Below are 24,260 nucleotides of genomic sequence, written 5' to 3'. Positions count from 1 at the left end.
AAATCATTGTACAAATCAATGTATACACCACATTCTAAGATAAATAATATGCTTCATCCATTTTATTACAAGTTGCATTTTCGCTCATTTACTGGAGTGCTTACAGGTCTGGTCCAACGACCAGTTTCATTGAACAGTCTATGAGAAGATAAACGTAAAAGCGATAAACATTTACGAATTTTTTAACAATGATTATATCCAAATATGGCTGAAATCTTTAATATATATGTAAAACAAAGCTCTATTTGAATTCCCATAATTTTGTAAAACTGATCTTTTATTCTTTGTCTTGCATTATGCAAGAATAGCTTAGAGTCTCCAACGGTCTGAAATAACCAGCATATTTCATGAAAACCAAGTGTGCACAATAAATCTTTTCATAATGAACACCAGTTTTTCTGATCCATGATATTATCATGATATTTTGTTCCAACATTAAATACACCTTTTCAATATAACTTTTTTAAACTGAGAACAATTTTATCCAAAATTTTATAATAGTGTAGTGTTTTATATCATGTAATAGCATTATTCGAAATGTTATCGTTCTATTACAAACTGATGCTTTTGGGTAAACGACAGCCTTTTCTGAATATCGTTACATGTACTTTAGTTTTAGCAGTGTTAACTACCATTTTCAATTCATCATCATCCGTCAGATACCTGTCAGGCATGATACTTGTCAATACAACATAAACCAGTACCAACATTTGATTACTGATAAAACTTATCAAAAATGTTATTTCATTCAAGATTCCTCATATTTATGTAACATGTTTCAACAAATGTTGACTTCAGTTCAGTTTTCCATAGAAAGTGTCGGCTGCGCAGAAAGATGCGAATAAAAAACTATAGGAATTACCTATAAGAGAAAAGTATGTGATATGACTTGGATAACGACGAAAGCAGTCAGTACATTATATCATAGTGACTGTAACAACCGCCTGGTTGAAGGTTGCAGTGATTTTCAAATTCAATGCTCATTCTCTTTCTATATAAGCGCGACAGAAGTCTCGAGATTGCAAAATCTTTCTACACTACAAATTGATCAGACCACTTTCCAGTTTTCTTTGTGCATTTTGTAAAAAATTATGCAAGTAAACATGTAAACGTTCTTTTGTTATTGTTTATTATTATGCCTTCTCATTTACAAGTCATCCGATAAAGCGTCCAGTCTTCAATGTGGAGGACGTCCTCTGATGCACATCCGAACGTGGACACTTATGAAAGAAAAAATACCAAGGACAAGGTTAGACCCAACAAACTATATGTTTATACTGGGTATGTCGAAAAAATAGTTCCCAGCAGTTTTTATTGCTAACTTAAAAATAAATCGGAAAATAAATGTAAATCGGCAAATGAAGACACGTATATTTACGTATTTAGTGTGTTTGCTTTATCACCGTCTTGTTTTTTCAAGATCAACAAAGACGATAATGCGCTCGCCTTGTACATTTAGTCTATTACTGAACACGGTTATATCAAGCTTTTCATAAAATGTCGGTAGTAACAATGGTGTTATGGATTCTATCTACAGCTTTTATTACTTTCTTGTTCATTAAATGGATCTTGCAAAGTAAAGGAAAGAGGTATCCAAAAGGACCCATGGGGCTACCAATTGTTGGACATTTACCGTTTTTCGGAAGGTATCCACCATCAACATTCATGAAATGGTGGAAATCGTATGGGAATGTATTTTCGATTAGGTTGGGGAGCTGGAATACGGTTGTCGTAAATGGCTACAAAACGGTCAAGGCCACGGCCGAACATCCGAACGACGCCTTTAGTGGAAGGCCGAACTTCCTTTCATCGGAGGTTTCAGCCGAACGTATCCATGAGGATGCGTTTGCGTTTGGTAATTTCTCGCCAGTTTATCTAAAACAAAGAAATCTAGCGTCAAAAGCTCTGCGTTTGTTTACGTCTAAAAGAAAAGACATTATTGAAGAACTGGTTACAAAAGAAGCTGTCGCATTTGCGGACTCTCTGATCAGAAAGTACAGTACAAGCCCAGGTCATATAAAACTCGAGGTTCAGATTCTAGTGGTACGGATAATTTACCAATTTTTATATGGACGAGGCAAACAGGTTGATGTTGACAGACACGTTAAAATAATCTATAAAGAACTCGAAGAATTTAATGAATTCACCGGAAGTGCTTTAGATGTATTGCCCTGGCTACGATATATCATGCCCTGGAAAGTCGATACGCTTCGAAAACTTATTGCCAAAGGAGATGATATCATGTGGGAACAAGTACAGGAGCACTATGAAAAGTTTTCTGCAGACCACATTAGAGACGTTGCGGATGCTATCATAGCAAGTGATGCAGAGGATGAAGAAAATAAAGACAGATATGTGTTGACAAGGGCAAGGTTGAATCTAACGTTGGCTGATCTACAAGCAGCCGGGTTTGTGATGTTTATAATTTTCTGTCTTTCTTTGTCGTTTTTTGCCTTTCCGTTAAAATAGTCATTAGCTCAATTTTTGACCGACATTCTTTTGTTGTCATTTAACCGTCAACAAATACGGGGATTGTATATGCCGAAAGATGTCACACACACTCATTAAATAAAACATTGTGCTAGTAATACCAAAACCATAGAACAGCAACCACAAACCCCTATGCTTCAAGGCCTATGACTGTGCATTATTTGACTTAGTATTAGAGAGTTTGTGAGTGTCATTTGAAAAAGACTGAGTCAATATCAAACTTAATTGAATCAATATGAGAAAATCAGGACAAATATGAAAAATGTCAAAGCCTATACAAGTATGAAAAAACGGAATTTAAGTAATTTTCCTGCCCAATTTCGAGTTGGTGAATAAAATGGCCATCAATAAAGTGATTTCGTAATGGCATTATTTGCCCTCTGGCGTTTTATTGACTTCCGTTTTTTTAGCCAATGTGATCACCCTCGGACACAGAATCATTTAATTAACAACGTCACTGATAATATAGATCCTGTCATTGATCCTGACTAAGTCAAAATTGTCATGTTTCAGGTTTAAACTAATTTTCTTTGCGAAAGAGGCTTCATGAAAATTATCTAGTATGTATATGATTTAATTGACACTGGCAAGTAAGAAATTGGTACTGGATTTACCATTATTCGCTTTGTTAACCCTTCATTTTGTCAAATTTGACGTTCGCCTTGGTAAACTCCATAACTTAAAGCGACTACATTCAGTTAAACTAATCTCAAATGTATATGCCATGTAATTGTTGGTCAGAGACCACCAATTCAAAAAAGTACAGGGAACTTACTGGGAATGAGGTAAGTGTATACCTGGGAATAAGGTAACGTCTGTGCGTTCTGATTGGTCAGTCATGTAAACAAACCCAGGAAGTGATTATTTTTTCAAAATTGATATTTTTTTTCACTGCATTTACAGTATTTTATTATACATTTTGACAAAATTTGCTACATTTTATGTGTATTGAAAAAAAGTTTTATCAAACGAATTTCTCCCGCCATGTCAATGATGTAAACAGGGGGTCATCTCATTCACGCGAAAATTACTTAAATAAAGTATCACTATTCATATGTTTTTCGTCCGATATTTTGGTAGAACTAAGACAGTTCTTGAAAAACTTGTAATTAGATATACATGTTTCGATGTATGGAAGGCCGTACACGCCATAATGTTACAATGTAAGTCTATGGGAAAACAATCGGTGGTCTCTAACCTGTTGTTAGTGAGGTTGCCTTTGCTACACAAAGAAATATATTGAGGGTTCGTTGTAATGCTGCCGAAGTCCTATTAAAGTTGGATTTACGGCAGTATTGCGCTCAACTCTCGTAATTGGGAAATATCGAAATATTTCTTGTATTATATTTCACATGTTTATGTACATGTTTGTCAAACTCCAGCACAGCGTTACTTCCCCTTATCGGTACAGTAGATGACTGTTTGACAATATTCTTGCTCTGAGGTTGCATGTTTGTAATTTTGGCGGTAGGTGGAATAGCTATATTAATTCTGATCTTTTCTTTCAAAGTCGAATAGAAAGAATTACATCACTTGTATATATTTGTGTATTTTAGGGCGGAAACAACGAGTAAAACATTGTTATGGTTGATACTCTACATGACCAAATTCCCACAGATTCAAGAGCGCGTATTTGCAGAGATAAATACCGTCATTGGGAAAAGTCGGAATGTTGAGCTGAAGGACAAGCCTAACCTTGTATACACGAATGCTGTTATTCTTGAAGTTATGCGAATTGTTACCCAGGTACCATTTTCGCTTCCGCATTTTTCGATGACAAATGCAAAAATAGAGGGACTTGATGTTGATAAGGACACAGTCGTTCTTTTCAATTTGTATTCGATACACCACGAGAAAGAGTTCTGGGGAGATCCGGAATATTTCCGTCCGGAACGGTTTATACTCGATGACAATACGCTTGATCCGAATAAAAGCAATCACGTTCTTGCTTTCGGTCTCGGAAGACGCCGTTGTGTTGGGGAATTCCTCGCAAAAATGAATGTTTACCTTGCATTTTCCATCGTCATGCAAAGATGCAAGTTTATTAAACCACCAGGCGAACATCTGGATCTAACTCCAATACCTGGTCTTGTGTACACGACCAAAGAATTTAAGGTGCTCGTACAGGAAAGAAAGTAAAACAGATGTTTGTTTCCGAAGCTGATTATTTCTGAATAAGGATGTCTGCAAACGTTGATGTAAATACTTTCAATTCACATTATACCGTTAATGTCAGATACTCCAGATTGCGTTCTTAATTGTTATGATATCAAATGCTGTCATGAAAATCAAGATAATGCTCAATAACGTACAGAACTTAAATTTAACGTTAAGAAATATGAGCGTTTTTCGTTTGGTCACTAGAAGTTTGTAGTATAGCCTTTAGAGCAGAACGGGACGATATGTGAGACAACCAGTAGAACAAAACATTACTTTGAATTATGCACTTTAAATATGGTCGAGGATGAGAAACATTGTAATCAGACACGTGTCAGTATACCAAACGAAGAAACTGCTTCAACAGAAACCGATTTACACTTTAAACACATACCTTCGAATATCGCCAAAATGTACATATGATCAATTATGTGTGCCACCTTATATACGGATATCAACATACAGAATCGCGTTTTAAATATCTCGTAAACTTAATATTCATTATCAGTTTTGTTTATTTTGTATGACGCAAATGCCTGTCATATTTATGAGACCTCACGATCAGCATACGTGATATATAGATATGAAAGCTTAATAAACGGTTGTCCTAGGTGTGAGGTTATTGAGATACAAAAAGAATCATATGCATGCGCTGCGCATACGATGTCTAAAGCTACATATAAAGGCGATTAAAACCTCTAGACACCACTTTGATGCAGATAAGTAGAATGTTGTGATCATGACTGTGGCCTGTTAGACTTTGGAACTAGTGGCATTTGTTTTGCTCTCTGCATGTTGTCTGACAACTGATATTAGAGTTACGAAATCCTTCAAATGGTTAGCATACAGTTATTGGCTGCTTGATCTTTGACCCCTAAGTATGACATTGACCTTGGACCAAATGACCTGGGTTGTGTACTCTGTATGTCATCCGGCTGAGGTAAACTATGAAGTTCATTATTGTGGTTTTGAAATTGGTGGGCGGACACGAAGTTAAGCTATTTCAAATTTGAGCCCCCAGGTATGACCTTGACTTTGGACATAATGACCCGGATTGTGCGCTGTGGATGTCGTCTTAGTGATGTTATCAACTGATGTTAGTTTAATGAAAATCTTCCAACCAGTTTAGACAATATTAAGCGCGCATGAAGTTATGATATTTGACCTCGAACCTCCAAGTATAACCTTGACCTAAATTGCGCATTCTGCATGAAAATCTTGTCGAATTAACAATTGATGCTAGTCTTATGAAAATCAATCAAGCCGTTAAGAAGAAATTGAGCGGGAAAAAAATGGACGGACATGTGTGACATCAAAAAAAGGACCCTGGCATCTTGAGATAATATCAATGCATGTAATGTACTCGGGTTGATACATATCAGCTAATGGTGAATCAATCTAAAATGAGGGGAACGTTTCGCAGCAAATGGCAATAAGTACTCTGGCAAATATAGAAAACACTTACTTTTCATAAATATCAACTATTTGTGGATAACTATAAGATATACCTATTTTCAAATCGAAGATAAAAGCAATATAAGCATATCATATTATATTGACTCGAAATGCTAAATCTCAAAGCGGCTCTCTTTCAAGAGACGCTTACAAATGAAAAAAATACAGGAACACAGTGACTTTAATTTACTAACAAAAAGCCGACATTATATACCCTATTCAAAACAATTCAATTAAGACATCAATTAGCATGAACATAACCGCTGCCGTCAGGATTCTCTAACGGCTTTCGACGTCATCGACGTCACTTTGGCATCTTTTGAATTTTCCGTTGGCAGCGAAAGGGTTAAACTAATCATATACCTGCCTCACTATAAGTATCTAAACTTTAAAATATTTGTAAAAAAGTGTTATTTATGATAAATATGAAGTATTCTATTCACTATGTATTTTTCTATTCTATTCTACATCAAACAGATATTTTTCATAACCTTAGCCTAAATCATTCTTCATTCTTCTTAAATATTCACTCCATTCTCATGTTTCTCCATTCATTCGAAAATGTCTTGACCTCGTATCAGTAGTTAGTCTGAACCATTTTACACGCTCCTATGATGAGATTATAACAATATAATGTTGCTGTGGTATTTTTTTTCATTCTTTCTGGTTGTATTTTTAAAACTTACACTTATTGTATATGCTATTTGAACGATCTCTATGAGCTGCTAATCATGCGGACAAATAAATAATTATATTTAAAATTTAAAACTAATTGGTTGGAAAGCATAGGTCTACCTAAACAAATTTACAGTTCTCGCTTCTCATTTCATAGTTTCTTTACCTTCCAAGACAGTAAGTAGAGTCAAAACTTTTGCCCGAAGGACCTAGGACTAGTATTTTGACTATTGCCCAACGATGCATTCAATAAGTATTTTATTACATGACCTCAGAAATATTTTTAGCTGGAATGTTCGAAGAACGGGTAAAGCTATAGCACTCACCTTTTTACCGGCGCCCAAACTTGATAAAGGTTTTTAATATAAGCCGGTATCTCAGTAGCCGCCAGGGCATTGATTGAAACTTCACACACTTCTTTACTTTGATGATCTTACTTGCATTACGCAGCTTTCTTACCTCTGTTCCGCTTTTTGGCCTCATTTTCTACTTAGTAATTTTGGTTACGTTTTTGTATAGATTGATTTACACTTGGCGCGATCCTTAGTAACCGAAGTAAAATTTCACACACCCGACATGCAATTTGAACGTCAATATGGAAAATTATTACATACACATTTATAAACTCCGTTAAGTTTCAATGGAACCTAAAACACGTCAATATTTTCCCGTATTAACGTTCAAGTTTCATATCGGGTGTGTGACGTCATTTGTGACGTCAGTTTCATGATTATCGTCTCGTTTAAAAGTTCTTAAACGACGATATTTTCAGTTTTACTCAGCCTTAATAACAAATCTATATCATTTATATAATAATTTTAAGTATATATGCGTATGTAATAAAAAAAAATGATTAGATTTGCATTGAGAAAAATACACTCTTCTTTCGCGGAATTATATTGCGCTCCTAAAGTCATGCAATATTTCCGCTATAGAACTCGTGCAGATTTCTCGATACAAATCTAATAACCTATAAATATTGACGTCTTAGGTTCCTTCGAAACTTAACGGAGTGTATAAATGAGCATGTAATAACAACATTTTATTTATCTACACGTATAAATGTAATGTAAATAATATGAATTTGTTCAATAGTCTATACTGAACTAAATAAAAGAATTAATGCAAGATCACACATAAGATTGCGTCACGCACCCGATATGAAATTCAGGCTTCAGTGTATGGAAAAATATTAACTTAACGGGGAATAGACACGAGCATGTAATAAGAGTTTTTATCCATTAGATGCCTAGATATATAAACTTCCCTCAGTTTTTTTTTTATTTCGTGGTCGTAGGTTCATAGAAACAAAAAAAAAGTTACTGAAAGTGACATACATCAGTATTTGTTTACTAGCACAAGGAAGACAGGAAAATCTACAGGAAATCTACTCGAACAAAGATAGAAGCATAAGACACATCTTACATTTAACTTCTTGTAATTCTGTAGAAATCAGTTAGGTTTTTTTTTTCAATAAAAGCTATAATTTTATTGCGGTGGAAGTGTTGACCATTTTTTTCTTGTAAACTAAATACGTATTTGGTTTGTTGATGTGTTCCACACTTTACTAGGATCATTTTTCTAAAGGCAGTGTGTCGTGTTGCGACAGTTCAGACTCTCTGCATGTAAAAAGTAATGCAGCTAACTTCAAACAATTTTGCGATTTGAAAATGGTCATATATAAAACTTATCTTGTGAATAGGTACGGTCGGCCTAATTAAAAATCCCAAACAACCAGATTGAAATTGTTATAGACGTTATCGCTACTTGGTCACTGATTCAAATTTATCGAAAGAAAACTTGTAGAAGATTATAGTTTATTTAGTTTATTGTCTCATCCAATATACATGTTAACATCACAATATACAACTATGGCACATATTATATTACATGTTAATGGCTGTTCAATACTGAACTATATGAGACAGTAATAAAAAACAAAAATAACAAATTAAAAATCTATATATATCACAGAATTATATATATTATTATTATCTATTACATTCATGATGATGACCAGAACTATATCAGGCACCCAACTGGCAACCGAAAATGTATAGTATTAAAACATTATCAAATGAGGTGTCCTGATACAGACCTGGCCAGCATCCTAAATGTAAAGGTGTATTTAGCATGAGATCATTACAAAAATTGAAACAAAATTGCAAATTTACAAGATAAAAGTTATATAGCCATTGCTAATCCAATTATTAAGAACTGCCATAAAATTAACATATAATAAGAGACTGATAACTGTAAATTGGAGCACTAGTGCGCATATAAAAAACATTTTAAAAGATCGAATATCACCTCTGGTCAGACCAGAAGAGAACTGATTAGCAATGACTATATAAACTCTAATAAAAGATTTACACACATACATTAAAACAATTTACATTTCTGTTATGATACGCATTAGATATAATAAAATAATATGCATTGTATACAAAAAGGAAAACATTTAAACATGTTAAGTGTGACCAAATAAAAATATATATGCCCTGCACTGGACAAGGGATGTCAGCATAATAAGAGACAAATAATCCAGTTAAAGGCACATATAAAACATCACTCAACATGTCCAAATAAATCCCATTAACATTTTCTATACAATTATTCATATAAGAAGTTGGTCCTGGCTTTAAGTATACTTTATATGTTAGTTGTAATTGATGAATTCTTCTCAAAAACATTTCCGAGTCAAACAATTTCTATTACATTCTATTCCTGTCATTACTATTTATAGGATATTTCTAGCTTTTCTTCTCCCACCCTGTAATACGTTTCTTCTTTTTAGTAATCCACCTCGTCATAATTAATAGTCCATATTTGTAATAACTAACAGGTAATCTCTGCTTATTCTTCTGCGCAGTAATTAATTCCTTTCTTCTGCAACCATCCACCTATATAATTTTGTCATAACTATCAGGCTGTCACCAGTTATTCTTTTCCTACCTTGTAAACATTTTTTTGCTACAATCACCCGCCTCTTCACAATTCTCTGTCTTTTTTTTTTGTCATTACAACCAGGCCATCTCTCGTTATTCCTTCCCCGCCATGCAATCCTTTTCTTCTATTCACATGTATCATGTATTCCAGCCATCACTATCAGGTTGCTCTTGCTTTTCACTGAATATAAAAGGCTGACTGTGTAAAATGCTAGCCTCTTCCTAGAGATTGTACCTAAAAAATTCAAATTCATCTTTACAGATTTTTTTCAGAGCGAAATGATAGTTAAGTGCACCAATTCACCAAATATAGTTTTGGTTTTTCTCTTCTCCATGTAAAAAAAGAAATATTTGATATCTAAAAAATGACTTTCTCAAAATATTTGAAGCAAAATGAACAACCCTTGTATTGACCGTTTTTCAATGATTTTAGGATTTCCCCAATTATAGTCTATATCAAACGTTTTCACAGCTAAATAAATTCAATAGAGTATATTGTAAGTTTACTCTGCTTTCAAAAGTTTGAAAGAGCCTATACTAAACTTCCTTTTGTCTTTTAATAAAGTCAAATTCCAAGACTAGCCAAGAGTCTAAATCGCTTGAAAAAAATCTGAGTGAAAGAGAATGACATGCTCCTTATAATAAGCTTACCAAAACCATACCAAAAATTTACCTGAAAGAAGTTATTTAAGATTTTATAATGTAAACAAACCCCTACACCATTTTGCCATCAATATTTTTGCACTCATGAATGCACTCAATTCAGGTGATAATTGTTGATATAATTGTGAATGAGAGGCCCGAACAAAAACCTTTTTTCAAGTTGTGTAAACAGTTTAAGTTGTAAATTAATGTTGATATCTGAAGTTACCTGATTACTTTGTTTACAAAAATATATAAAAAACACTATATAGTTTGTTAAGGGTAGTTGACCTGTATCGTAAATCATCAAATAATCTCCATATGCTTTTTCAGCATTTATTTGTTTTTCAAGGAAAGCAAATGATCGTGCTAGTTCCATCCAGAGAATGTTGAATTGCTTAAAATATATTACATAGAGTCATTACCTATAAGCTACCTTAAAATGTTGTAATAACAACCACACCTTAAGACATTGTAATTAAATTTGATGACAATGAATTTTTGTGTAACATTATTTGAAGTAAAATACTCCTGAATAGTAAGAGAAATTCTTCAAAATGACTAAAGCATAAGAAACACGTTTAAAATGATTCATTGAATTGATAAATATACGCAATCTAGCTACTTTGTTACACAAACTTTATACCAATTTAACTCTTTTTTTTGTTATTTCTCATTGTTGGATATATACATTTTAATATATAAATGTTGTGTAAACCAATGTATCACCATTGAGAACAATAAATAACTTTGGCTAAAAGATCAAAACTCACTAACGTTTCTTAAAGAGAAAAGCCTGCATATTGTATATTGAATACAAAGGGATTTAAACAAATGTAGGTCATATTTTGTCTGCCTGGTAAGTTGTTGGAAAAGGGACCTATCTGATTTTTCTTTCACTTTTGACCAATGTTTTATGTTGGCTTCAGTTTTTGGTCAATTCAGAGTTGTCCCCCTTTGCTTTTCTTGGGTAGGTACCATCTCTACTCTTCCTATTCAGCAAATTACCGATTTGCTGTGCAATACATGGTGAATGTTTTACAAAGTTTACGGTGCAAGCTTTTTCTGCAACCTTATAAAAACGGTTATGTTATATTCAATGAATGTCTTGAGAGGATAGCCAATCGAAGGACTTTACAACATCTACACGTAATTAGATGCTGTTACACACCGAGTAAACATGTACGGTTGGACGGGTTAAAATATATAGGACTGTTGCTCTTATCGGTTATTGACAGGATGGACTACAAAGAAGTCAAACTATCTTATTCTCCCAGTTCGTATTATTCACTTAAGGTAAGAATGTGAGGTTGTTTTCTTTTTCTTTTTCTTTTTTTTTTTGTCTCATCTAAATGTTTTAATTGTATCGATCTATTTCTTACTGTTCAATTGCAAATATGAAATATCTTAAAACTAAAATGTTTTATAGCGTACATAATAATGATGATTGTTATGATAATGACGAAGACGACGAGGACGATGATGATTATGATGATGATGAGTCTAGCTGTTTTGGTAATAAATCAAAGATAGAAGTGTGCTCTGGGTTGTTAATGCTTCGCGTAATTACATGTATTAACATTTCGTTATTATTACCTCAATGTAGGAAGCGATGATAATCAACAATTACGATAATTTATGTTGAATATAATAAAATGCAACGAAAATAGAGAGGTATCCGTCAGAAAAAACTTCTATCTGCAGATCAAAGATTTTGTCAAATACTTTAGATACATTCAGTTGGTGACACTTGACATTTAGTTTGACGCTGGATATATATTGTTATATTACCTTATAACCATATTTTAATTTAACTTAAAACGAGGATAATCTGTTGTTAGTGATATTCTTATCAAGTTATCTATTTTCGAAATATATTTTTTACTTATAGTAAAGAGCATATAATTATATATTACAATTTAAAGATCCACTACTATATAAGTGTCTCTCCCCCAAAATCCAATAAACAGCTCCCATCTTATCTGCTGCTTATCAGCGATTACATAACATTGACTGATTAAAGAGCAATTGCCACAGTAGGGGACCCACCTAGACCATGAAGATGTGTGCAATGGAGTAGAATGAAATGGTGAATGTGGAATAATAATAATAATAATAATAATAGTAATAATGATTCTAATAATTATTATAATTATTTTATTATCATCTAGATTGTAATTATTATCTGATTAATAAATAGTGTTACTATCATTATACAACATTAAGAAAAAATAATAAAATATATAGCAGTAATATAGAAATAATGATAATAAAACTCAGATATAGTGAAACCTCATTGACAAACAATATCTTATAATATCAAATTTATAATGAAAAACGTCATACCGATAAAGATGATTCTTCCATTATATTTATATAGTATAGAAAGCTTACAAAAATAATGGGAAAATGATGCATTCACCATTATTTGAATATGATATTACTGGATAAAATCAAATTATTGTTCTATCTATACTGAATTTTCGTTTTCGATTTCAAACAGTTGCTTAAAGTGTACGTTTTCATGTATATTAGGTTTTCAATCTTAGAGTAAGACAAATGTTTTTATACAATATTCTGCAGGCATTGATACAAAACGTTTAGATGTGTGAATAACACATTTTTCTAACATATCAAATTTGAATTTATGCACTTCTCCAGACAGAGATTGAAGAAAACATTTTTTTTCCCTTCAAAACATAACGAAATTTTTAACTTATTTCTAAATATTTTTTTTCTATTATTATTATGTTTGATCAAATAGCTATAAAAATAAAATGTATTTTGATCATTCTTTGGTTTGATCAACAAATATCTCCTTTTTCATAAAATGCCAAAATAGGTATAGTTGTCACATGATATTAATTTTATTAATTTTATTAACCAAAAAAAAAAAACCAAAAAAAAAAAAAAAAAACCAAACTATTTCCCCTTCTCGGTAATTGATACACTTGAAAGGTACACTGACTCTCCAAAAACCAATGGAATATCAGTTTTCACCAGGTAGCAGATAATCGAAATACGTTAATCCTGTGGTCTTGCCTAAGGGAAACAATCCAAAAATGCACGAATTGTCAGGTAATCAATTGCAATTCAATTCCAAGTTTATTATTAAATTCTCAGTATGTACAAAGCATAAACATGAGATTCACATTCTAATAAATAACAATAATAATAAAGACACATGATCAATAGAGGACAACTCTTATTCAAAAAAGTGAAGGAATCATAATTGGGGTTGTGTTCAAAATCAATACAGTAATTTATTACACATCATATCAAATTTAGTAATTAAGATCCAACATTTGGTTCTAATTTTAGTGCCTCGTTACCTATTCTATAATTAGAAGTTTTAATTACCTCATTATCCATCATTGGCTAGGTTTTTGATTGGTCAGATTAATTGCACGCGCTTAGAACTGTGTAGCATAATGACATTTGAGTTATTGTGTCATAATCATTGACCGTGAGAATTTTGAGAAAAGCATGCGTTATTTACTTTTAAAATCCCTCACACGTGGTCTGCCGGTAAAAACTTTGTTCCGTGATTAAATGGGGGTCAAATGAGTGTCACCAAATGGTGTTAATGTGGACAGGGATGTTAATTAATAGAATTCGCAGCAGATGTGTCATTTATATGTGGAATTTATATTTAAAATCTTTGGGAAAAAAAAGCATTCTCAATTGGAATTTTACCAGAGCTTTACAGGCGGCTACAATGTAAAATTGGCTATGAAAGCTGGCAATGAATAATCTAGCGACAAATCTAAACTGGACTGTAATTCTGTGCTACTGTTTGAAAATATGACTATATCATCTGCATATAGTATCAAAACAGTTTGAATATATTAACATAAATACCACCAAAACCATTTTAGCATACATATATTCATTGTCGGTTACCCACGATTGCCTACTTACGTTTCACTCATACGATGAATGGAGAGTAACTGAATGAATCGGCCGTGGGTGTCCGACGGTGTCATATCTTTTCTATATCATTAATAAACATTGAAAAGAATAAAGGAGATAAACGTTCACCCTGTTTTACCCCTAAAATATATTCGAAACTATTGCTTAACTCGTAACAACACATAACTCTTGATTTCACTGTTGAGTACAATGATCCAATGATATTCAAAAATGTTTCCTTATATACCAAGTTGAACAAGCTAATTCGATGAATTGGAATCCCCCGCCGAAAGGGTCAGAGGTGAGGAACGGCAAAAATATATATCCAGCAAAAAGTTAAGAATGTTACCAAGAAGCAAATAATTTCATTAGTCAAAATCAAAGTAAAAGAAAATTAATGGTTTGTTTGTGTGTGTGGGGGGGGGGGGGGGGGGGGAGGATACAACAGTATACATGTTGATTATAAATATTGATAGAAAACGAAAAATGAAAAAATGAAAAAAAAAAATTGGGGGGGGGGGGGGGGGGGGGGGAGGGGGAGTGACCAAGGTAAGGTGGCGACCAGGTGTAGGTACTAAACATCACATGTTTATAATAAATGTTCATGGAAAAGAATGAAAGAAGTATAATGAAATTCTTCCCATTGGTTGGTTTGTTATGTACAGATCTGTGGATTTTTAAACAATTAAAGGACAATACAATAACTATATGGAAAATTGACCAATCGAAAAAAAACTTGAAGGGCATCATCGCAGTATCTTGGTTCATATCTATTTCAAGTTTGATGAAAATCTACCTGCTAGTTACTGAGAAATGGCTGCAGACGGACATTTTTCATTAAATCAAGGGCAATAATTCTAAGGGAAATTTACCTATCAAAAAAACAAACTTGAAGGGCATCAGCGCAGTATCTTGATTCATGTCTATTTCAAATTTGATGAAATTCTACCTGCTAGTTACTGAGAAATGGCTGCAGACGGGCATTTTTTATTAAATCAAGGGCAATAACTCTGAGGGAAATTGACCAATCAAAAAAAACAAACTTGACGGACATCATCGCAGTATGTTGGTTCATGTTTATTTCAAGTTTCATGAAATTCTACCAAGTAGTTACTGAGAAATGGCTGCGGACGGACTGACGGACAACGCCATTTCAATACCCCCCTCCCGATTTCATCGGCGGGGGATAATTAACTTTGACCATAGATTATCCCGATTTACGTAATCAAAAGCTTACTAAATTCAATAAATGCACAATATAATTGTTTACTATATTAACCAAATGATGAATAACACCATGCAAAACAAATACGTTACCAACCGTGGCTAATTCAGAACGAAAACTTGCTTGTGCCTCTATATATACAGTATTATACACTATATGTCTCAGTCCTGTCCTTTATTCGATTATTTAATAATCGCGTGAAAAGTTTCCTAATGTACTTAGCAGAGGTTATGCCTCTGAAGTTATTTTCATCATTTTTACTATCATTATTATGCAGCAGTTCAACAAAACCTTCCGACCAAGTTTCAGGGGAATAACCCATTCTAAATATTTTATTGAATAAAGATAACAACACTGGCATTAAAATTTGCTTACCATGTATGAAAAACATATTTGGCCAGTTTTTCAACTGTTCAGTTGTGACTTAACCTCTGAGTTAAGCCACGTTGTATATATATACAACGACTTAGTCAGCACGTGAGCATTGGGGCACGGGAAAAGTTAAACCTTCGTTTGGATTTTTCTACTTTGAGCGGTGTCAGCAAATTGTTATTCTAAACCTGGGTGTAGGGTGGTTACAACTTAAGGCAAATATCACATTGTATGTACATGTCACATAGCGGTAAGACGCTTCGCTGTATGTATTAACCGGTTTATATTTGTTTGTTCGTTTCGTCTTATGTGTTGGCTTTGTGCGCGTGTGTGTTGTTCGTTTTGTCCTAATGTGTTGGCTTTGGGTGTGTTGCGTGTGCGTGTGTGTGTATGTGTGTGTGGTGCGCGCGTTGCGTGCTGGGGGTTTCGTTTGGGAGCTGCGTTTTTGGTGCGTGGCATTCCTGTTAATTTTTCTTTGTTTTAGGGTTTGTGATAGCCTGGCTCCTGGCGCATGTTATTTTTATATAATACTGAAACATTTATCAGAAAATTTTAGGCCTCTAAAATAGCACAATTTTAATCTGATGCTGAACCATACCTATGTTCGGAGCAGGCAATAAAAAATCTCAATGTAGAAACACCCTTCTGGAGTTACTTCCCTTTAAGGGAAGAAAACTGATATATGTAAATAAGAACAAACATAGGACGGGAGCATCTAGTTGACACGGCTAGTAACTTCGGCCGAGTTTTAGTAAATCGGAGAGCATAGGCCAAGGTTTAGCGATGACTTAACTATTACTGTTAGTGCAAGAGTTGAAAACTGGCCAATTAAGATATATACCCAGGCCTCATGATTTGTTAGGACTTAACCGATTTTACTCCTCAAACACAATAATCTAACTCATCTCGTTTATATCTTTTTACAAAATGTAAAACATCTTCATCTGGATTGAAAAAATGGACACCTGGCTTATTCACTGATTTAAAATATTGTTCAAAAACACTTTGTGAAATATTTGTTTCTTTGAAACTTGCACAATGTTTTAACATTTTCCAATAACGCTTTGTATTTTTATATTTGGTCTTTAAAAGTTTCATTTTTTTGTCATACTCATACCTAGCTTCCATATACAAGATTTGTACTGTAACTGAGCTATAATCATATTTTGCCTATTTGTTTCTGACTTATCATTCCTGTATAGACTGGAGGTCTATCACATTCTGTAGTGTACCACTTCTGGCCTGGGGCAACACAAATATTAGACTGTTTACTGACTTAATTACATTTAAATAAAGGGGCGACAATCATTTACATTACTGGCAAAATTCATTCGCACAAGAATCAGTATCAGTATAGTGCGCACACTTAGGAATATTTTGTTTCAATATATCAAACTTATTTTTCTGTATTTTACCTTATTTAAACTGAAAATGAAAAGAAATGTTAAAGACGAATAGTAGTTGTATAGCATAGCTAATATTGTTTGTATTTATGCCCAAACTAGAAAAAAAGTTTTGTACCTTCTTGTACTCCTAATACTCAAAATATGTTTCCAGCACAAAGCCAAAATTCCTCTTTTTTCGCAATATCTAGGAACTTTAACAACATATTGTCGGACACGTTTGGACCTACATCAGTAATGACGGAATCACGGTCAGGCAGATCCTTACAGTACACATATTTATATGGTTGTAGGCCATAACATGAAATTTCATTAAATAAAATCTTTAAATGTTTGAATTTTTGTATTATATTTATGAAGTGTATGAATATAAGCATTTTTATAGAGGAGGTACGCAGTGGTCCAGTGGTAACAGTGTCTGACTACGAAACCAGGGGTCGTGTGTTCGAGTCCCCGCTCCTCCAACTAAAAAGTACTAACATAGGGAAAAGAGTCCCGTGTACGGGTGCTTTAAACCTGACGCGCTAAAGAACAAGGAAGGCTTCTGGAACTTGACCGTCTTCTGTAGCTTGCATTATCCTCTCACTAACATTACTAACAGTCTTCTGGAGAAGACTCCTATATGGGTTACTATATATATAAACTATATACTATATATAAACTTACATAGAAACAAGAAAGGAGATGCATAAGGTCATTAAAGCAAAGAAATTTTCATACCCATCACCATTTTTGAACAAGGCTTAACTACAGGTAAGTCTGGCTCCTTTCCGTCCAAAAATATTAATTGCATTTTAATGATTTTATGTAATATTCCTTACACAGTATTCTCTGCCGAAGGTTTCACAAACTTTCTACATATTTATCTTCAAAATAATTTATGCCCTTTGACGATAAATAAAGTAAGTAGCTGGAACATATCCGGTTTCTAAAAATCTGTTTCACAGTTTCTCTGAAGCAGGGGATAGCGTTGAAAATGCACTAAAACATTTTGGATAAGTGGGGTATCTTTAGCTGCATGTCTTTTATGTTATGGAGGGTAAGACATTTTATTCCCTTAAGTAACCAGTCATTAGAGAAGTCATTATAGCTCTATGGTCGGTTTAGTTTTATTAGTCCCCTACTGGTTGAAAACCAGTTTCGGGGACTATAGGAATGCGCTTTTCCGTCCGTCATTCTGCATTCCATTATTCCGTCATTTCGCCCGTCCGTCCGCCCGCAATTTCGTGTCCGGTCCATAATGAGACAACGTGTCAGGCGCAAAACTCGGACCTCCGGCTCAAAGATCAAGGTCACAATTGGAGGTCAAAGGTCAACAGGGTTTTTTTCCTGTCCGGTCCATAACTCTGTCAAGGGATTTTAATATTACTTAACACAAATATTTCCCATGATGAGACGACGTGTCATGCGCAAAACCCGGACCAAAGATCAATAGTTTTTTCTTCCTGTCCGGTCCAGAACTCTGTCACCCATCCATGCAGGGATTACAATATTACTTGGCTTAAATGTTGACGTGTCATGCGCAACACCCAGAACCCTAGCTTAAAGGTCAGGTCACACTTGGAGATCAATGGTCAATAGGTTTTTTTCATGTCCGGTCTATAACTTTGTCATGCAAAACAGGATTTAAATATCAGTTGGCACAAATATTAACCTCGATGAGACAACGTGTCGTGCGCAAAACCCGGGCCCTTATTTGAAAGGTCAAGGTCACATTTGGAAGTCAAAGGCAAAGATGGCTTTTTTCCTGTCCAGTCTGTAACTCAACAATCTTTAAAGGGATTGCATAAATGTTCACCACCACGAGACAGAGTGTCATGCGCAAGAACCAGGTCCCTAGGTCTAAGGTCAAGGTCACACGTAGAGGTCAAAGGTAAAAATTCAAGAATGACCTTGTTCGGAGCATTTCTTCTTCATGCAAGGGGGGATTTTGATGTAACTAGGCATAAATGTTCACCACCACGAGACATTTTTGTTTTTAGACTTACTCCCGTTTGTTTTACTATAAATAGCTTATATTGTAACTTTTTATTACTGGCCGTAGGGAAAAATCGAGACCACTTTCCTGTGGTACAACATGCATGTTACATTCAATTTTTAGGTGTATTTTGATCTATCACTACCTGGTTAAGGGATTTGTGTGGACTTATATTATATAGATTTTTGATTTAGGATTAACTTCCCTTTGTTGTTACTATAAATAACTTACCACTTTTCTGTGGTACAACATGCATGTTACGTACATTCAATTTTTAGATTTATTTTGACCTACCACTACCTGGTAAAGAGTTTTGTGTGGATTTATATTATATAGAATAAACAACTGTAAGTTTTTGTATATGCAAATTTTAATCCAAGAGTTTTGTTATAACATATTGTATATATGAAGATTCTCTTCTTTCGCTGTCGTGTTTGCATAATTTTATTCATATAGTAGATTTGAAAATGAAAATTGAATAAAACTTGATATAAAACAAATGTTTAAATGCATTTAAAGTTTTTAAACCTTAACAGAAGTTGACAAATTGCATCCCATTTAATTGTTTTTGTTATTTATCTATGTACTATATACAATTACTGATACACTTTCTGTGTTGGAGCATACATCTATTTACTGATACCTCTTGCACTATATGGTTTCTGGAGAAGATTGGAAGTTTTGAGGAATTGTTTCGCGCAACTCAGCTTATAAAATCAAACTTCTGTCGTTGCGTTTTGGTGGACGCATTGGTCGAGAGGGCTAAGAGGTTTTTTACGGAGGTGAAGGTCCCCCGCAAATTGCTGGGGATAAGGTATAATTGGTTTTAAATGTTCTTAAAAAGGGTCGCTCAAAAAGCTCTAGAGAGCTAATGTTCATTGTTTCACAAAGCGACGGTAAATAAAATTTACCTTTTGCGTTAACATCTAGAATCAGCCTGCATTTACTGGCAAAAGGTATTGTTTTTTATTTTCTACGTAATAAAGGCAATGCAAAAATACAAACAAATGCACCAGACATTAACTCAAGCATTCAAATAAAAATACATTAAAAAGGATTAATCGGTCAGTTTGGAAAGTATTGCAAAAAAAGAAGGGTTTTTGACATCAATGATAATACTTTTTTCAAATAAAGTTTCATAAGTACATATGTCAGGCCGTTATACACTTATTCGAACAAATATCATTTCATAACGGGAAACTATGGTGGTATATTTAGGATACGCCCTCCTTTTTCTCGAGCGCTCGACATAATATCTCGTACATTTGAGATAAAATGTCGTGCGCCCGAAAAAGGATGTTGCATGCTCGAGACACTCGAAATAATGTGTCATGTTTTCAAGATAAGATGTTGTGCGCTTTAGATATAGTCATGAGCTCGAGATAAGAAGTCGTATACTCGAGATAAGATGTCTACGCTCGAGATAACATGTCGTGTGCTCGAAATATGTTGTCGTGCTCTCGAGATAAGATGTCTCGAAATAAGATGTCGTGCCTTCGAGATAAGATGTCTCGAAATAAGATGTCGTGCTCTCGAGATAAGATGTCTCGAAATAAGATGTAGTGCCTTCGAGATAAGATGTCTCGAAATAAGATGTCGTGCCCTCGAAATAAGACGTTGTGCGCTCGAAATAAGATGGCGTACGCTCGACATAAGATGTCGAGCCGCAAGATAAAAAGAAAGACATGTGCTCGAGATAAACCTTTTTCTGAAAAACAAAACGGTCATGACAGTCCAAGATCGATCACCTGAGATTCCAAACTCCTACAGATATGAATACTCATGTCGAAGCAAGTCCGAGTCAGTAGCGGTCATGTCTTTTTCAGAAATCGCATACTATGAATAGTATACATAAGTAAAAAGTTTCATAAAGGATCATTTGTGATATATTGTTTTGACAATACATATAGAGAAAATAGGGCGACAATGTTTTTAGATATATCAACATGCCATTAACAAGTTTGATAGAGGGGCAAAAAAGAATGAATGTGTATGAATATTCCAAAATTGAACAAACAATATCTCGAGCGTATGAGCAGACGGCATCATATTTTGATTGGGCAACATTTTATCTCGAGCACACGACATGAAATATAAAAAAAATCTAAAAGCAGTAAGTGTGTGTCTGTAAGAATCAAACAGTTATTCACCTCTAAATTATCATGCAGAATAGATTTTTCTTTCATAATTTACACGTGTCGCATCACATTTTATAAAATATATTAGAATATGCTCTGGAGTGATAGAACGCGTTAAGGCAAAATAATCGCAGCCTCTGTTTGATTCAGTCCGATTATGTGAGGTAATGAAATGTGCAACACCCCCAGCCTCAGTACCAGCTCAAGTGAAATTCTGTTACACCTTATTCCTTACCCTGCTAAATTTCTATAATGAACTTGTCCAGCTTTCAATTTTGATAGTACCATTAACCATTAAAAGGGGGGCTTACCAAAAGGTACTGACAGAATGGGGAACAGTGCAGATCATGATCAGACTGCGCGAATGTGCAGGCTGATCATGATCTACACTGGTCGCAATGGCAGAATCAACCGTGTCCAGCATGATAAGGGTTATCAAATGGAAATTGACCAGAATATAACAACACTGAGTCAAAGTACGAGGTGACCTTTAATAGCCGCTAAACTGACCATAAAGCCTGTTGTTGTTGTACATAAATCTATCGAAATATAGAACCCTTCCAAGCATTTCGCATACAGGTGTCTTTGGGATACTTACATTTCAGAAGACAATTTTACTAAAACCGCATTCACTTGTCGTAAACCTGCCACAGAGCTAGTTATTAAGACAAATTTACGTTTTTGGTAATAATCTTGTCACATAAATATTGTTAACACGTCCGAATTCCGGTGATGCATTTTCCTAACATTTTGAACGATCACAGTTTTATTTAATTTTACCAAAATGATCGCTTATTTTTTTTCATTTACGCCCAGAGATAATGTCAAAATAAGCCTTTGTTCTTGCATATAGATGAGACAATTGACAATAAAGATTATGAATTTTATTTCAGTTTACGTCAAATACAGATAAAATCATTTCGACAAAAATAATGTATTAATTGTATAAAATCTTAAAGTATGCATAAAATTTAAATGCTTGTTAACAGGTTTAATGAATAATTAACTTGTTGGTCCCCTAAAAAACACAAGGTTTCGCCGTATGAAATGTTACATGTTCCTTTTTATTAATTACTCAGGAAAAGAAATCTATACATTCAACATAAAGCAAAACCAAGAGTTACAACAATGATATCTTTGATGAAGAATATTTTACCAGTATTTAAGAAAGAAGAAATAAACGCATTTATAAAATGGGAGACTTTGTGTCGGCATCTTTAAGCGGTATTTTAGTGAAAGTGGACGTAATAGATATACCTAACGTTTTTAAGAAGTGGGATTTTGTACTCTTACAGTCACGTATTATGCAAGAAAACGGGAAAGGAAACACTTGATATATTTACGAATGGGAGGCTGTGTTCCGGCGGTTTAAAATATTATTCATTACAATTTCAAACACATCGTTAGACATTCTATCGGGGATCCACGTATTTCTAGATAAGCAAGAATGACATATTTAGGACATTCTCCTCGGAACATTGAGCAAGAATGACATCTTGCTATCATGCTTATGAGAATAAGTACTTGGACAACATTAAAAGAACCGGATTTATTCAGAAACTTCAAACAGATTTAAAACTCAAAAACAGCTCTGCTAGTCGCAGACTAAATGTAAGGTTGAAGAAACTCTCTCGTAGAAATCTAGTTATACAAAACGGCGGCACCGAATTTCCATCCTTTGTGGATAAAAAGTGGCAAGGAAGATTGAAAAGTTTTGAAAATGTTAAAAAGTTGAATGACTTAAAAGGATGCGGTAATGAAATTTATATGAAAAGTTCAATTGGCCGTGCTGGGATTTGTTATTCAAAACTAAGGACTGGTATTCAAACTAACATTGTCAATCCCTTGTTGACAGCTGGTGAGCAAACTAAACCTGACTCGATTGATAAGAAGTTAGAGAGATACTGTGAACAGGATGGAAACGTTAAGGTTGCATTGTGGTTAAACTCTCAGTCCAAATTAAAGTATACTGATCATTACGAGGATATTTATTTAAACGGTTGTGATAATCACAAGCACCAATCAACGGACAATTATTTGTCAAAGTTCACGAGACCATGTGACACAGATCGGTGCAGTCAGTCAAATACTGATGTTACACTCTTAAATCCATACGCAAAGAAAATGTCTGTTTTCTGCGTAAATTATCCGGATGAATTTGAAAATGTGGAAGGTATTAGACATAATTCAACAGCCACAGGTGATGACGTCATTGATGTAACAAAGAACGTCTACAATAAATATAATTACAGAATTCACACGTGCATTTGGTGCCCGTGCCTGTTGTTCTTCGTGTTTATATTTTGTATTCCAGCTGTGATATATATGCATAAATCTGACAAATGTTATCATGTTAATGACTTAGACGAAGCTTCCTTCTATGGGAGGATATCTACCGTATTGTACGTATGTGGACTGCTCGCTGCGCTCCTCTTTTATTGTGCCCTTATATTATTTCTAGTAAATTTCTCGTAAGTCTTTAAAATTGTTCCTGTTTCTTTTACTTAACAGGTGCATATATGGGTTGATGGTAAGGCTTTTTCCTTTGCTTTAAAATGTATACAGTGATTACTGCTCCGCAGACGTCCCAGTCAGTATTCACTATTACCCAAAAGACGTAATAGCAGTAATTCGGTAAAATTATGCTTCCAAGGAAAAGTGCCTTAAAAGTAGATCCTATTTCGTCTCCATTTCTAACTCATGTGAGTCAGGTGCCAACTAGAGATATTGTTTCACCGTCGAATGTATTTTTACACAAAATAAGACACTATATTCTCATGATTGCCAGGCGAAAGTATGATGTTTGTTCTGCGGACCAGTTTCTATAATGCAGCAGTATAAAGATACCGGTCTTTAGTTGACTTG

The 24,260-nt window shown here is 34.2% G+C and overlaps 2 protein-coding genes across 2 annotated transcripts; both read left to right on the top strand.

Annotated features, from left to right (window-relative positions):
• Positions 1-1,266: 1,266 nt before the first annotated feature.
• On the top strand, positions 1,267-5,259 carry LOC123546828 (cytochrome P450 1A1-like). The gene is made up of 2 exons (XM_045333416.2): positions 1,267-2,408; positions 4,047-5,259. The coding sequence occupies exons 1-2, from the start codon at positions 1,498-1,500 to the stop codon at positions 4,627-4,629; spliced, it is 1,494 nt and encodes a 497-aa protein (XP_045189351.2). The 5' UTR covers positions 1,267-1,497; the 3' UTR covers positions 4,630-5,259.
• A 6,207-nt stretch (positions 5,260-11,466) lies between these two features.
• Positions 11,467-23,910, top strand: LOC123547860 (uncharacterized). Its single transcript, XM_045335105.2, has 3 exons — positions 11,467-11,663; positions 17,665-18,032; positions 22,691-23,910. The coding sequence occupies exon 3, from the start codon at positions 22,884-22,886 to the stop codon at positions 23,868-23,870; it is 987 nt and encodes a 328-aa protein (XP_045191040.2). The 5' UTR covers positions 11,467-11,663; positions 17,665-18,032; positions 22,691-22,883; the 3' UTR covers positions 23,871-23,910.
• Positions 23,911-24,260: the final 350 nt, after the last annotated feature.

Source organism: Mercenaria mercenaria, chromosome 9 (assembly GCF_021730395.1).
Source record: "Mercenaria mercenaria strain notata chromosome 9, MADL_Memer_1, whole genome shotgun sequence".
Lineage (NCBI taxonomy): Eukaryota > Metazoa > Mollusca > Bivalvia > Venerida > Veneridae > Mercenaria > Mercenaria mercenaria.
Note: the sequence above shows the minus strand (reverse complement) of the source record. Positions and strands in the feature narration are given on the sequence as shown.